The following is a 17,301-nucleotide window of genomic DNA, read 5'->3' on the forward strand; positions in this document are numbered from 1 at the left end:
AGAGTTTAGCTACAACATGGTCCATAGTCTACTGGGGCATGTCTACTAGGACTGAGGTTAGAGGTCTGAATTTTCTACTTATTAGCTTTCAGATTTTGGTTGTCACTTCATCTCTCTATGTAATAGTCCTGATATGATCTGTCTTGAAGGTTGGTATAGTGCTCAAATGAGTTTGCATATAATGTGAGTTGTTTGAATAGGTTGAACTTGTTACAAAGGAAAAAGAGCTTGTCCTATTGTAATTGCTTACTCACCATCTCAGTTCATCTAGAATCTTTATAGAATAGTCCATATTTAATAATGGATGTTTGAATGACAGGATTTGATTGATTAAAATTCATTTTATAGTTAGATTTGTATCAGAGGTTCTGCCCTACTGAGAGAGTTTCACCTGTTTAGATTAAGAGAATGTGGGATTATGTCACATTTCTAAGATTCTTTGAGTTTGTCTTTAAATGGTAGTTTATTTATTGATTTGGGCTGGAACTACATTTCATCTGTTTAGTAGAAACTCTGTCTTCGGTTTGGACCATCTCTCAGTAACTTACAGCCTTAGTATTCCCAGTGGCAATAAGATATTAAAAGCGACTTGCTCAGGGTCAGCTAATCTGAACCCAGCTTTTCTGACTCCAAGGCTGGCCCTCTCTCCAGTGCTTCTCTGTATAATTTATATTTTCAAATACTCTAATGGCTCTTATCATATAATTGAAGTAGATTCTATGCATATTGATTTGTCTGTCCATATAATAGGTCTGTCTATCCTGAGCATCTCATCCATGGTCTCTGGTAAGATAACCACAAAGGCTCTACCCAACATATTGGGAATCTCCTTTATTTTGATTTCATCCTGGGATCCATGAAATACATGGGACATCTACTAGATATATTTTCTTTTCTTGCCATAGGACCAATCCATCTTCTTTTCTTCACATATTTGTTGTTGTCATGTCTGATTCTTTGTGACCCCATTTGGGGTTTTCTTGACAAAGATGCTTGGAGTGGTTTTTCACTTTCTTCTCCAACTCATTTTACAAATGAGGAAACTGAGGTAAACAGGGTTAAGTGACTTTCCCAGGATCACAAGACTAATAGGTATTTATCTGAAACCAGATTTGAACTGAGGTCTTTTTGACTCTCTATCCACCATAATCCCTAGCTGTCTTCTTCACATATTTATTGGATGATATTCTTTATTCTGGTTGCTCCTTATACTTTCTTATTTGTTTTGGTCCCATTCATACCCACCATGTGCCTCTCCTTTGTTCACCAAGGGATACATATTTTCATCACCACCATTTATTTATAAGGAGCCCTAGTAATAGTACTTGGCAAATAAGTATTTAGTAGATACTTGTTGATTGAATGATTAAGCTGCTTCAGATCCACTTAGTTTTGTTTTCTGTGCAATGGGCAAGGTGCTTCCTAGGTAATATGTTTTACCAAGCTTAGACTGTTAATTATCATCTCTGTGTTAAATGAGTGTTAAATTTATATATCTAACCCTTTCCATTCTTCAGAGACCCAGTCCCATTTAATGAATATTTCGAATTGGATATCCCATAGACATCTCAAATGCAATGTATTTAAAAAAAAAAAAAAAAGAAAGAAAGAAAAAGAAAAAGCTCATTCTCTTTATCCTTGAAACCCACAATTTTTTGAACTTCCCTAAATATGTCAACGGTACTACTGCCCTTCTAGCTATCCAGGCTTTGGACCTCAGGGTCATTCTTGACTCCTCACTTTTTCTTATTCAGGACCTACTGTGTCTTATGCATTGTGCTAAGCTCTGAGGATACAAATAGAGACAAAATGCAATCCCTGCCTTCTAGGACTTTATAGTCTAATAGGGGAAAGTTACATTCAAAAGCTGAGTTGAGAAGAGGGAGGTTTGTTTCTACCTCCACAGTGCCTTTCCTGTTACCTTTCCTACTCACACAGCCACCATTCTACTTTAAGCCAGCATCCCTTTGACCTGGACATTTCTAAAAACCTCCTAAGTGTTTCTTTTCACTCCAGTTGCCAGTTGTTTTTCTAAAACACAAGTTTGATCTTTTCATTCCCTTTATTTTAACAAACTAGAGTAGCTCCCTATTATCTTTAGGTTTATATAAAAACCCGTCTGCTTGACATTTAGGATTAAATAAAAACATAGCCCCACTCTTTCAATCTTCTTAGTCATTCACTCCCACCATGCTGGGTTTTTTGCTGTTCTTCATACCATATACTCTTATATCCCAACTCTCTCTTTGCCCTCCCTTCCCATTTCTTCTTCTTAGAATCTTTGATTTCTTTCAGGGTTCAGTTTAGAGCACTGCTTTCTACTTACCTAACTTCCACCCCAGCTGCTAGTGTCTTAACCTCCCATCTGTTTTGGTTATGTTTTGTGTATATCAATCTATTAATGCCGGTGTTGTTTTCCCAAGAAAATGGTAACTCCTTTGGGGCAAGGATGGTTTGACTTTAGAATTTGTACCCTCCAGATTGAAATATTGAGGATACTCAATTAATGCATGCTGAATGATTCATTTCATTGATATGTGAATGTCAGAAAACTGAGACTGTTTTGGCCTGATGGCTAGCCTTTTAGGTTACAAAATGTTGTTGATAGACTTGAGGTATGCTTCTAGTTCTCAGCCATAATTTTATCAGTATGGATATATCTACCATGCATCTGTAAACTGTTTTCATGAATTACAGAGGCCCAAAAACCAAATTGTTAGTTTATAACCAACATTTTTATGATTGTGTTACTTAAAACTTAATTAGAATTGTCTTTGGGTAACAGACTCTCACTTAACAAACCTTTCCAGATTGATAGGACCAGAAAAAACCTGGCCATGAAGAATCCAGCATTACCTTCATGCCACAATGAGGCAGCAAAGAAGGACTGGAACATTAATTTTATAAATGTAGATGATCTGATGCTAGAAAAATCCCCAGACATTTTGCATAGTATTTGCTTTGTATTGCCGTGGATAGGACTAGATCTAGAATCCGAAAGATCTGAATTCAGAAGATTGAACAAATCACTTAATTTCTGCCCATCTTACTTTATCTGTAAGTTAAGCGTAATAATTACACTTACATCTCAGGTTTGTTATGTATGTAAATGAGGTAATATTTGTAAAGTGTTTTGAAAACCTTTAAGTGGTATATAAATATTCACATTTATAATTTAGATTGCATGTGAATGCCCAAATCCTCTAGTAGCCAAAGTGCTAGATTTGAAGGGAGGGATGGGGAAAGCAGAGATAGAATTTTCAAACTTGCCTCATTTTCACAAATACTGCTTTGTCACTTTAGGAGAGAGTTCTTATTGCCTTTAGTTTGGTGCTTTTTTTTTTGTTTACTTTTTTAGAACTCTCCCTCCTTGTTTAAAAAGGCTTTTAATACAGATTCTGACTTCATGGGAGAAGGCTGGAAACTTTAATATAGGTTATATGTATGTGGTTCCCCCAATATTTCGAAAGTATGATCATGGCTCCCTAAACTATTTTAGTTTTGAAGATTAATGTATAAATTGAAAGTTTCCAAACAGTTAAGACCACAATATATCAAATTGAAATCTGTTATGTTTTTAAACAAAAACAAACAAAAAAGAAAAGCAAACAATTACATTGGGAAATTTAATGTTTAGAATAGAAACAGCAACTTGCTTTAGTCTTATGACTGTAGTTAGGCATGTTTTAGGATAACAAACATGTCTCTAGTAAGCTTGATGGTCCCTCTGAGGCATTACTGAAAGAGTTAAATAGTCCTGGGGATTCTGATGATAATGATGGTGGAGTTGTGACAAATTGCATTTCCATAGTGCTACAACTTTTTATTTATTTATTTTTACCACTATGTGAAGTAGTTAATCATTGTTATGGAGGCAATTAAGTGATATGAGCATGGGGTTTGGGAGGGATAAGTTCAGTTCTAGTGCTGGACACTTATTATCTGGGCAGGTCACTCAAAATCTGCCTCATTTTCCAAAGCTATAAAGTGGGGATGATAATAATGGCACTTAACTGTGCCTCCTTCCCCTCTCCTACTCCCCATGATTGTTGTAAGGATCTAATTAGATAATATTTGTAAAACTCTTTGTAAACCTTGAAGCGCTTCATAAATTTTCACTTCCATCATTATCGTCATTATTATTCTTATTTTAGAGATAGGAAACCTGGGACTCAAAAGTTTTCCTAGGTCATGGGGTAAGTAGGTAAGTGAGCCTCCAGCTCAGATCCTCTGTTACCCAAGCCCATTTTTCTTTCCCTTACCTTGTATTGTTTGATCATCCTCTATACAGTGTCATTAAAGTCTCAGCTTAAATATTAAACTATAACTAATACTGCACTAAAACTTTGGGGACATTCTGTATTTAATCGAAAAGGTTCACCCAGAAAAATTTAATCCCACTCTTAGTTCATGCTATTCATTGAAAGACAATTTTTATATGCTTTATTTCTAAGTTATATATACTGTGAAAATTATGGGAGCAGCACAGATTTTTAAGGTTTGAAATAATAAAGTTAGAGATTTATTAGGAAAAAAAATTGGTACATTGAGTCTTTCTTGGGCATATTTTCTTCCCAACCCAATTTTTAAAAATAGTTTTTGTTTTCATTACAAGTGTTCTAAGACAAATGTTAATCTTATTACAATAGTTTTTGTTTTTGTTTTTTTAATGGAGTGAATTCCCTGGCTTAAAGTACTTGAGGAAGAGCAAAGGTTATGTAATTTAGCTTTTTTTTTTTTTTTTCTCTTGCTAAATCAGTAAATATTTACAAATGACCTTATCTGAATGTCTTGGGTACTTTGGGTCACTTGGAAGCATTGCAGTTAATGCATTGACCACTCTACCGAGCTGCTGCCAGGTTTCCTGTGTGTCTAAGAACTTTAGGAGGAAAAAAAAATCCTTTTTCAAATTGTTCACACAAATTTCTCAGTAAGTAATTCATGTTGGACTTGAAAGCAAATCACTGAGCTCTGATAGAACAGTTGAAAAAAAATCTACATTTTTAGATTGGCCTCTGAAGATACAATTCTTAAGGGAACGTTGCTGTGTACTGAAGAATAAATATTGAATTTTGGTTAGGCTCAGACTGCCTGCCTACGTTCTTATATTTGTTAGGGAAGGGTATTTCCAGGCACTGTTGGTTAAGGAATCAGAATTGCACTCTAAGCTGAAACTTTTGTTCTCTTATGAACAAACTGAAGAAGACAAACTGATTAATTTTCTTTTGCAGCAAAATGGTACTGATGTCATGTGGCCAAAGGGCTAAATCCTTTCATTTTAAAAGGAGGAAAGCAGTTTGCTAAGATGTTCTAGCCTATTTCTTTTTCCTGTTTTCTTTTCCTTCTGTGGAAATACATCACATTTAACTTACTTTCAAAGAGGATGTATTGGTCTTCAAAGTTGACAGTGAAATATAGCAAAGCCCCTTGGTATTTTCTTTTGATGGGTGAGGTATGAAGATTACAATAATTCTGTTCTAACAATATAATGTGGCAACAATAGCTATTCATTTTCCACAGTCAATTTTAAATAACAAGATTGAACTAAATTCTATTGGAGTAATGCTGTCAAATAGTCAACAAATAAAAAGCTGGTGCTTTTAAAAATAAATGCTGTTCTAACTACACATACTTCAGCCAATTTACCTTTGCTTTCAATTCTCTTTGCAGAGTATTGGAAAAGGGTCCTTGTGGTGTATAGATCCAGAATATAGACAAAATCTCATACAGGCCTTGAAAAAGACACCCTATCACCCATATTCACATGTGTTTAATACACCTCCCACATCTCCTCAGGCATATCAAAGGTAAGAAAAATAAAGCTTTTTTTAATCTTATAACTTGCTATTGTTTTTTGCTTTTGCTTTTCTACTTAAAAACTACAACTGTCAAAATACTATGGATCTTTAAAAAGTATAATTACAGGTAAGCAAAACAGCTAATAAAAGTTCAGTTATTGGTCATATCTACTGTTGCCTTATTGAATAAATCTTACCCCTTCCATCTCTTCTGGGGTGGAGGCAGGTTTATCCAAATAGCAGCTGCATAATTGGTGAAGCAAATCTTTCCACATAGTAAAAGTTACTTGAAACGAAATACCTTACAAGATTGGTTTGTCAGATTTTGTTAAGTTGAAAGAACAGGATTGAGAGAAGAAGGTGAATTCAGCTTAATTTGTCCTGGCTGTAGTTTTCTCAATTATGAACTGCAAGACTTCACGCTATTGTCTTTAAATCCAGTCTCCATGTTAACCGTAGTCTTGAGAGATAATTTTGTTGTGGTTACTCATTGTGTGTGTTTGTCTCTTCAAGGTGAATGGCAGAGAACAATGAATGCTATTATTTTCTTTCTCACATATCTATTTGTTATAGGACTATTCGATCAAGGAAATAATATTTTAAAAAGATATAATTTGAGGGAAGTGGAAGTACTTTGTCTTTTTAAAGAACTGAATTAACAGTTTTGAAAAACAAGACAATTAAAAAATACTTCATTGTAAAAAATGGTGTTAGGGTTTGAAATGCCTTTTTGTCTCCTGCGCCTACTAAAATGTTTGTACCAAAGCTATGTTACAATTAAGAGAAATGGTCTTTTGATGGCTACTTTATGTCAGTCATGAACTGTGTAGATTAATAAATCACTTTCAGTAGTTGATTTTTTTTTTAAATAATGTGTTTACCAAATTCTTTCACAAGTCTAATATTTAGCAAAAAGGAAGCATAAAGTGAGCTTTTCAAATAACATTAATGAAGTTCTTGGGCATCTCAGTTGAGAAGCATTCCATCACATGCCTAGACAATCAATCTTTAGCAAGAGACTGGGAAGAACAGCTGGGCTTTCGGGGAAGACTGCTGTACGTCTGCCCTTGCTAGACGATTAGCGTGATGGTAACCATAGTAACTAGAGCGTCTCCATAGCAACACATAGCTGAGACAGGTGCAGTTGCATCACAAGACTGTTTGTTGCCTGGCAAAAGGACAGGCCATTAGTACTCAGATATACGCTGTTGCCTTGGTAACAAATAACCCTACATAGCAACTACAGTTGGCTTGAAGGGTAAAAAAAAATGTTGTACCTGCTTTTGTCTGTTTTCATAAAAATCAGCAGAAGCACACCTTATAGGAAATGACAAGTTAAGGTTATTGGAATCTTTTGGTCGATTCTGGGCTGTCAGCATATATCTTTGCTCTGCTTACCACTCTCTAGGTGTTCCTCCCCAACCCCCCACTTTCTCTCCCCAGTTTACCCCTGAGAGGCGGTTACCATTCTGTCTGCTCCTAGAAAGTTATTAGGAACATAAGAATTGCCACACAGGGTTAGAGCCATGGTCCATTTAGCCCAGGATTCTGTTGCCAACAGCGGCCCCAAGGGGAACTCGGTAATTATTCAATAAATTGAAAGATTATGGTGCAGCTCTGGGATTGCAAGAGCAGAGAAGATATTTAGATGAGTCTCTCTCTAAGCTGGTATAAGCCTAATGGCTTTATTTGATCATTAATGTACTTGTAAACTCTGGAAATAGCACATAATGGGCTAAATTTTTTTTAGGGAGCCATTGTTATACTGGGCATAATATGAGCATAAATACATGGGTAAAGGAAAGTTTGTGTAATAAAAAATGAATTATGAAAGGTAACTTCTGAGTTATTTCTCACCTGGGCTAGTTGAGGGGATGCTTATCTTTTTCTTCTACCCTATTCCATCTTTAAAAAAAAAATAGCAACAAGAAGAAGCTTCTAGATATGAAATCCTGAGAATATGTCTATGAAGGATCATGTAATAGAAGAAAGCAGTAGAATCAGAATCAAAAGGCCTATTTGAGTCCCATCTTTGGGAGTTACTAGCCATATAATCTGGTAGCTGATATTACCCTCTCTCTTGTTTAGCTTAGTGTTCTCTAAAATGGAGGTGATAGTACCTATCTTACTTCCCAGAGTTTTGAAGGAAGCCCTTTGTATATAATCCATTAAGCATTTTATAAGCTATTGTTACATTATTGGTGAAAATACAGTACATTTTGTGTCTGAGAACCTTGGTTCCAGTGCTGCCTTTTGGCACCTTCTCTCTATGTGACCTTGAGCAAGTTTTAACCTTTTTGATCTTCAGTTTTCTGATACATTAAATGGAGGTGTTTGGATTAATTGACTTCTAAACTCCCTTCCATTGCTAAAGCTATTATATAGTTAGCTTTGCAAACCTTAAAACATTTTTTAATGTTGGTAATAATAATTTTTATCATTATTATTATTAATTAGCCATGGTGTAATGGATTGGAGTTGACCAAGAGCCAGTAAGACACTGGTTCAGATCTTGCCTAAGAAAGTCTATAAATTGCAAAGAAAGTGTTAAGCTGCATTGATAGTTGTGTTTTTTTTTCATCTTTTCCCCATGTCATTGAAATCATAGGTCCAATCCTTGTCCTCCATCAACATCATATCTATCAACATCACCATCTACTATCTACCAGCCCCATTACTGCCACTGTCCACCTCCATTCAACCATCACCTACACTTCTGTGGATCATCAGAGGCCAGGCCTATTTCTTTAATTCCCTATTGTTACTGAGGTAGAAAATGGTCTCTGTTCCTTTCATCTCAGCTTTGAAAATCAGGAATCCTCTTTTTCTCTTCCTTCAGTTCAGTATTTTAGCTCCTGTACATTTTGGCACACAGAAAATAGAGGATTTGACAAAGATCATAAAAACAGTGGCTTAAAGTTTTATATGCTTCATTGTAAAGTTTAGAAGTCACTTCTAAGCCACTGAATAGTGTCCTGGTGGATTGCGTATGGGTATCAAGTGGGTTATTCATTAAGTAGGAATGAAAAAGACCCTATCAGACAATAGTCACTTGGGGAAAGCCCAGCATGATTTTGTTAACTAATTTAATTCGTATCATCTCTCTTATGGCAACTGTTGTAAAAATCCAGAAAAGTGCTTTGAGTTGCTTGAAGATGGTAAGTACAGGAGGATCGTGAAGAAGATGATGCAGGATACTCCAAGTTGTGTTGTCTTGTAGTTGCATCTGGCAGTTTGCTCTGTATGTAGTTCTAGGGTAGAAGGAGAAACACTATGAAAAAACTTCCCTAGAATCAGGTCTGGACCATCATCTTCTACCTCTTTGAGGTCTCTTTACCCCTTCTCACAATGGTGTTTTTAAATGCATAAAATAAAATACTTAAGATCACCAGGAAAACAATTGCATTGACTAAGAGTTATCAGAATATTAAAAATAAGTTCATAGACCCCAGGTTAAATTAAGAACACCTTATTTGAACACATGTTGTGTTACCTCTTCCCCTCTTAATTGAAAGTTGCTTGAGGGCAGGGACTATTCCATTTATGTTTTATACGTGCTTAATAAAAGTTTGTTGAATTTTTAGCTCAGAAGGTGCTGCCAAAATATGACCACAGTCTTATTATTCTGTTTTCTTCATATACTTTCTAGGGAACATAATAGGATTCTTCTGTGCTTCCTCATTTTTATAGCACATGTGCTAATTTTTAAAAATGAAAATGTGATGCTAAGTGACATAAAGTCTTTTCTCAAATTAGGCATTTTGCTGTTAAATGTGAATAATTATTCTTAGAAACTCAAGCAGACAGATTTTTTAAAAATCTTACACACCAAAATAATTATTGGTTAATTGAAAGCAAAATTACTATATCTTGTTGCCAGTGCTTGTCTTGTCTTAATATCTGTCTCTGTAGTTGTAAAATACATTTTGAGAAAATGATTACTTCGATGGGACTGACTCAGTTACTTTCTAATTACTGTTAAAAATGAATTTGAGAGAGGGTAGGGGAAAGGTTATCAGTTGCATCTTGGTTTAATTTCAAAACCATTAGTCTTGAGATTACCCTTATTTATTTATTTTGTAAAAAATAATGCTGAAGATCATGTTGCTGGCTCCCAATGACCTGATCTTCCAACTCTGGCAGGTTAAACTCAGTCAAGTTGCTTAAAGGTGTTGCTTAAAGGTGCATGAAACTTTGCCAAAGAGAGACTGGGGCTATGGAGTTATAAAATCTCAATCTGGAAAAGACCTGCAAAAATGAATAGTATTCTGTAGTATATTTGATCTATCCAGAGACAAAAGATCTCCCTCCTTGCAAAGATATTATTTCTATTATTTTGGTCAGTAATTGTTTCTTTCCATCTCCAAACATTTAAACCCATTATTTAGATGTCTTTAAAGCTATATTTTCATCATGGCCTTTGATTTCCTATTTAAATTACATCATTGGACTAGTTTGTAACTTTCCCTAAGATTAAAGTTGATTTTGTGTGTGTGTGTGTGTGTGTGTGTGTGTGTGTGTGTGTGTGTGTGTGTGTTTTACCTTAGCTAATACACTGTGATAATGAACTGAGTAAATCCAGATGGCTAGAGAAGTTTCAGCATTGAGTTTTAGGATGCTGATGAAATTGTTCTAAAGTTTATGTTTGGACTCCTTCATCACCATTTACATCTGGAAGGAATATCATGTTTGCAGCCTTCTGTGACCTGTTGTTTGGGAAGGGATGAAAGTAGAGAGTGGAATGTGTTCTGACCCGAGGCCTCCAAATGAATTTCACAGAGTGGGTTTGCCAGTTTTATGCTATTTCAAGGTACATTCTTTATCATCAAATTCCTAGCAATATCCTCAATTTAATTTCATGTTATGGTTCAGTGTTATATGATGGAAAAACACTTGAAAGATTTGGTAGTCAGAAAGTCTGGTTTAACTCACAGCTCTATTATTTTCCTATGTTATTCAGCCTCAGTTTTCTCCTTTGTAAAATGTTCATTAAATAATAGTTGTCTTGCCTATCTTATATGGGTGTTAGAAGTAGGGATTAAATGAGAAGTGTTTTCTAGCAGTAAAGTATTTTCATACATTGTTGTTTATGACTCTTAAGTTACAGTAATAGTATATAGAGAAATAGTCCTGGGAGCAGAAAGACAGATATGTAATCTCACTGGCCCTGATGAATCCCATCTGTGTGAAACTCAGTCAAACCACTCAATCTCTCAGTGATCTTGATTAGCAGTTCTCAGATTTTTGATCTCAGAATTCCTTCACACTCTTAAAAATCATTGATTACTACAAAGAACTTTTGATATTTACTGTATTAGAAATTAAAATGGATCATTTTTGTTATTCTTTCTTTTCAGTTGTGTTCAACTCTTTATGACTCTTTTGGGATTTTCTTGGCAAAGATAAAACAAATTAGGGATATTTATTAATTCATTTAAAATAATAATAAATCTATTATGTTAATATAACTAACATTTTAATAAAGAGATATTTCCAAAACAGAAAAGATTGGCATTTTAAACAAGTTTTTAAATTTTATAAATCTCTTTAATGTCTGTTTTTAATAGAAAACAGCTGGCTAATCTTATCTGCTTCTGCATTGTCTGTTACACTATGACGTATTTGAAGAAAGTCTGGGCTTACACAGTTCCACAGTTAGAAAAGGGAAGACCATTTTATTTTATTATTATTATTATTTATTTATTTTTTTGCTGAGGCAATTGACTTGCCCAGGGTCACACATCTAGGAAGTGTTAAGTGCCTGAGACCAGATTTGAATTCAAGTCCTTCTGACTTCAAGGCTGGTGCTCTATCCACAATGCCACCTAGCTGTCCCTGGGAAGACCATTTTAATAGACAAGTAATTAATATTCATATGAAATTAGTTTTGACCCCTTAAAAGGGTTTTAGGCACCTATAGGGGTCCTCAGACCATACTTTGAGAAAGTCTTGCTCAAAGTTTGAAGGTTGCTATAGAAAAGGTGCCGTTGGTAGTGACATGTGAGCTCCTTTTCTGCCCAGACCCTCTCCTAGCTTGAGGAGCTGCATAACATTAAAGATTCATTAATTCAATTCCCATATTTTACAGATGAAGAAACTGAGACCCAGTAGAGATGAAGAGACCAAGGTCACTCTGGTTCATGAGCAGCAAAACCAGACTACAAATTTAGTCTTCTGGTTCCAAATTTAGTGCTTCTTCAGTGATACAACAATACCCCATCTTTTTGGCTGACTTAAAAGACCTTGTTTGACTAGCTTAGGGAACAAAAACTGACCTTAGAGGACAAGAGATGGGGTTTACTCTTTGATCTGAGCATTCAGAATACTAAAAGTCTGTAAACAAATCATAAACACACCTCTTTGATTTTTTTGTAGGTATAAAATAAGTAAGGCTAGATGGAACCACAGTGTTTTATCATGGAGACGCCATCATTTCAAAAGAGGATCATGTGCGTTTCTAGTGAAATGAATGGATTTAATATTATGGAATGTTGATCTTTAAAGTCAGCTAGGTAAGCAACTGTTGATTTGGAGTTGGGAAGAGCTGAGTTCAAATCTTGCCCCAGACACTTATTAACTGTGGTAATCCTGGGCAAGTCAGTTAATCTCTGTTTGCCTTAGGTACTATTATTATCTCTATTTTATAGAAGAGGAAACTATCTTACAGAGTTGTCCTTTAGATCAAATGAGACATTTGCATAGTGCTTTGAAACCTTAAAATGCTTTACAAATGCAGGTTGTTTTTATTAGTAAGAATAGTAATGATGGTGGGAGTGGTAGTACTGGTAGTGGTGGTAATATAGTGATAATAGATAGTAGTGTTTATAGTGATATGGTAGTGCTATAGTGGTAATAGCTATGGTGGTGGTAATAGTGGTAGAATAAATTAGTAGACGAGGGAGACTGGGGGTTGAAACATAGAGTAGTAATTGTGGTGCTAGTGCTAGTAGTGGTGTAGTGATGTTGGTAGTAATGTAATGGCAAGTGTTGTAGTGATATGGTATTAGCAGACAAGTAATAGTAGTAGTGATGGTGGTGAGTGGTAGTAGTAGTTCATAGTAGTTGTAGAAGAAGATTAAATTAGTAGACTAAGGGGATTGGGGACTGTAAGTATAAAGACTTGAAGATAGAAGGGTTATTTCATGATGCACAGTCCATTGTTCTCAGACTGAACCCTTAGTAATAAAGTGGTATCATGTTGGGTCTATGGTACGCACGAACAGTAGTTGTGGTATGAAAAAAGGAAACCTGTTTATGAGAGAGGATTGATGTTCTTTTTTTCCCCCCCTGTCGAGACTCTTTAATATTTTTAGAAATAATCATTTCCTGATTCCCCATATAGCTCAATATTCTGGAGCAGGCTCTATTTAAAGTGTTTTCTGTAGGATCCCCAGGACTAAGAAAAGATTTGGATATACGAAGCCCTTTTTTACATGCAGCTGCTGTTGTAATCTATTAACTGAAGGAACACATTGACTTGTTTCACTTGGGCTTGGGGCTTCATGGCACAGTGACAAGAGTGCTGGGTTTGGAGTCAGGACTAGGGTTTAAATCCCATCTCTGCCATTTATTACCTGAGTATCAGGTACTGATGAAAGAGCATCAATAACAAATACAGTGAAAACTAAATTCTGCAAGACAAGACTTCTTTCTCAATTTCTTTGCGATGTTAGGGAAAACTGGTATACAATGTTGAAAGTATTGTCTGATTTTTACCATGTGGGCTTGTTGTGCTAAATTGTTTCTTATGTATTTCCTTTGAAAAATGTAGGTGTTATAAAAATAAAAAGTACTGCTGAAATTTTCTTTTAAAGGAAAATTAGTAACATCCTTATTATTAGAAGTATTTTAGCAAAGTCTGTATGATTCCAATTAGCAATATTTGTAGAAAAGATAGATTGACATATGGGAGGGGGAGTGATACTGAAGCAGATACTTTTCAAGTTCTCTTTAAAAGTCTGTGATTCTAATTTGAATGCTGTTGTGCTTTTATGTTTTGTTACGGAATTGTGCAGATTCAGCAGAATTGTGATATAGTTAGTTCACTTTTCATCCTTTTGTCCCATTCTCAGTAAGATAACTTGTTGTTCAGTCATATCCAACTCTTTCTGATCCCATTTGGGATTTTTTGGCAAAGATACTCATTTTTCAGATGCCAAAACTGAGGCAAACAGAGTTAAGTGACTTGCCTAGAGTCACACTGCTAGTAAGTGTCTGAGGCCAGATTTGAGTTTAGGAAGCTCAGTTTTCCTAACTCTAGGCTCTGTACTCTTATCTGTTATACAACCAATTGTCCTTTCAGTAGAATAAAAAGGAAGAATATTAGACCTATTAGGCATGGTCCCAGAAGAAAGAACAGGGACCAGTGAATAGAAAATATAGGAAAATAAATTTTGACTCAATCTTAAGACTAACTTACCAACAATTCTAACTGTCCTTTAAGAAAATAATAGGCTGCCTCCAGAGTTAGTGGTGCCTCATTGCTGATCATCTACAAGCCTCAGAAGCTAGGACAATTCCACAGGGACAATGTAGAGAGGATTTGTGTTTCAGATAGTGGGATGACCACTGAAATCCTTTACAAGTCTGAGATTTTGCTCAAGTTAATGCCTGTTTTGGTGCTTTCCACTCGGTGGATCCCTAGCAAATGAATTTACTTACTGCTACCATGTTTGCCTGAAAATCTGTTGACTGAAGTAACTTGCAAATAACAGTAGTGAGGCTTCTCTTTTGGAGTTCTAGTTTTGATGGTAATGGAAATAGTATAAGCGTACAAAGGGAAAGTTTATGAAGAATATATTTTCATCTTTTGTACAACACTTGGCACCCAATAGACACTTAATAAATTCTTATTGATTGATTGTGTATTCTGTTCTAAGGTTAAGAATTTGTGGGGAATGGTACTTGTCATTTTGCCAGAGGGTATTCTCATTCTCTCTTATTTTCTCTCTCCTCCCACCCCAACCCCCTTGCTGTCGTCTGTACAATGAAATGTCCATAGATGAACATCTATAGAGAAATGTGAAAATTTTAGAAAAGGACATGCATAAAACTTAATGTTTCTATGCTACCATGATATTTATGTATGATATAGGTGGAAATGATGTAGCTGATAGATTCTGCCTACAAAATTGTCTTTATGAAAAAACATTCACATTATTTATTAAACAACTACTATGTGCCATGTATGCACCGTGCTAAATATAGTACACTAATCTCTTTTCCCAGTATGGTTGGGGTATGGTAGCTTCTATCCTTTGAGATCATTAATAAGCATTTCTTAAATGCATACAATATGCCAGACTCTGAGCTTAGCATTAGGGGTGCAGAAATAAGCATAAAGCTGTTCTTATGCTAATTTAACTACATTTTATTGAGGGAGACAACCGATACATATTATTGTTGTTCTTCATATTTGAAGAGGACCAAAATGACATTTCTATGTAGGTATCACATTCAGTGTGTCCAATTGTGGCAGATCAGACTGATGTGAGCTCGGAATGCTTTACCACAAGTCAGGGGCAGATAGTCCACATTTGGACTGGAGATGTCCCTAAATTTGTGCATCTCTTGTTTTGAGCTCATAGAGCACAACACCTTCCTTGATGCAGACACGCCATGCGTCAGTTCTTCCATGTCTCACAATCAATTTCCAAGTTCTGAAAAGAGACCTTGAGAGGGCCCTTCTATCTCTTCTTCTGACCTCTGTGTGAGTGCTTGCCTTGTGTGAGTTTTTTAGGTAAATGTACCTTTGGGATTTGAACAATGGGGCCAGCCGATTGAAGTCGTGCCTTTGCAATAGACTTGGAATGCTTGGCAGTTGAGCTTGAGAAAGGACTTGAGGATGTGGTAGTTTACCTTGCTAGTTGATCTTCAGAACATGTTATAAGTATATACTGAACAGACAAGCCAAATACAAGATTGTTAAGAAGAGAGGATGCTAACAAAGAAGGTGTGTTTGGAAGATGGCTGGTGCTTGAGCTGAATCTTGATTTCTGTGAAGAAGGAGATGGGAAAAGAAGTCTCCCATGTGAAGGAACAGAGAAGTCCTGTTTGGCTGGTCTATAGAAAGTGGAAAGAATCATAATGTGTTCTGGAAAGATAACTAGCAGCCACATTTTGAGAGCCACATAGAGGATTTTCTGTTTTATCTTAGAGTATAGGAAAGTTGGAATAGGGGAATGGTAGCCTGAAGGAAAGTCTTGTGAACTCGGAATACCAATTTTCAAAGAATAAGTATATAATTGTTATATGATTAACATCACCTCCCTGTTAACAAAAAATATCAGTAAACATTTGTTTAATTGAAAGATTAAAGATCCGTTCCATCACTTTACAGTGGACCTTAGAGGAAATATATAGTAGGGCTTTGGGGGAGGGGTGGCAACTACATGGTGCAATGGATATGGGCCTGAGACTGAGACAGACTGAGCTTCCTAAATTCAAAACTGACCTCAGACACTAACTGTGTGAGCCTGAGCAAGTCACTTAATCCCATTTGTCCTCATTTTCCTTCTCAACAAAATGATTTACAAAAGAAAATGGCAAATCACTTTAGTATCTTTGCCAAAAAACAACAAACAAACCAAAAAAAAAAAAAAAATCCTCCATCAAATAAAAATCCATATAGGATACTGGAAGGATTGGACATGACTGGAAATCACTGAACTAAATATAAGATAGATAGATAGATAGATAGATAGATAGATAGATAGATAGATATAGAGAGTAGGACTTTCTTGCCAACTCTGCTTTGAATTAGTTGTGTGACTATAGACAAGTTACTTCCCCTTTCCAGGTATCAGTTTCCACATCTGTAAAAGGATTCCTTATAACCCCTTTAGCTTTAAAAGTATAAGTTAATTTAGATGCAAATAGTATGGAAAGAACATAGGGTTTAGATTCAGAGGACCTGGTTTTGAGTCCCAGCCCTGTACAGTCATGGTAATATTTATACTACCTACCCAGTGGAGTTGTGGTGAGGAAAACATTCTTCCGTACCATAATTCTTATGAATCTCAGGTTACTCATCTGTAAAAATGGGGATAGTGGTGCTTGTCTTGTTGAAATGTGAGCTGGTAATTTGGAACTGTGCCTTTAATCCAGTAGGGCCACTACCTGGTTGTGTATCCCAAAGAGGTTATAAAAGTGGGGAAAGGACCCACATATGCAAAAATGTTTGTAGCATTTCTTTTTGTGGCACCAAAGAACTGGAAATTGAGGGAATGCCCATTATTTGGGGAATGGTTAAATAAGTTGTGGTATAAGAATGTAATGGAATATTATTGTATTATAAAAAATGATGAGCAGGTGGATTTCAGAAAAACTTAGAAAGACTTACATAAACTGATGCTGAGTTAAGTGAGCAGAACCAAGAAAACATTGTACATAAGAACAGCAAAATTTTGTGATGATCAACTATGATAGATTTAGCTCTTCTCAGCAATATAACAATCTACAGCAATTCCAAATGATTCATGATAGAAAATTAAAGCTTTTTTCC

At 35.7% G+C, this 17,301-nt stretch overlaps 1 protein-coding gene and 1 long non-coding RNA gene across 23 annotated transcripts in view; one reads left to right on the forward strand and one right to left on the reverse strand.

Moving 5' to 3' along the window:
• Positions 1–6,238, reverse strand: part of LOC141556156 (uncharacterized) — a 74,704-nt gene extending 68,466 nt beyond the window's left edge. The window contains exon 1 of the long non-coding RNA XR_012486444.1: positions 5,996–6,238. This is a non-coding gene — a long non-coding RNA (uncharacterized LOC141556156). The remainder of the gene's footprint in view (positions 1–5,995) is intronic.
• The window catches only part of FOXN3 (forkhead box N3), a 497,018-nt gene that overhangs the window by 267,675 nt on the left and 212,042 nt on the right, over positions 1–17,301 (forward strand). For all 22 annotated transcript variants that reach the window (XM_074289758.1, XM_074289764.1, XM_074289761.1 and 19 more), the window contains one exon: positions 5,671–5,807. In XM_074289758.1, the coding sequence (XP_074145859.1) occupies positions 5,671–5,807 (137 nt within the window). The remainder of the gene's footprint in view (positions 1–5,670; positions 5,808–17,301) is intronic.

This window comes from Sminthopsis crassicaudata, chromosome 2, assembly GCF_048593235.1.
Source record: "Sminthopsis crassicaudata isolate SCR6 chromosome 2, ASM4859323v1, whole genome shotgun sequence".
Taxonomy (NCBI): Eukaryota; Metazoa; Chordata; class Mammalia; order Dasyuromorphia; family Dasyuridae; genus Sminthopsis; species Sminthopsis crassicaudata.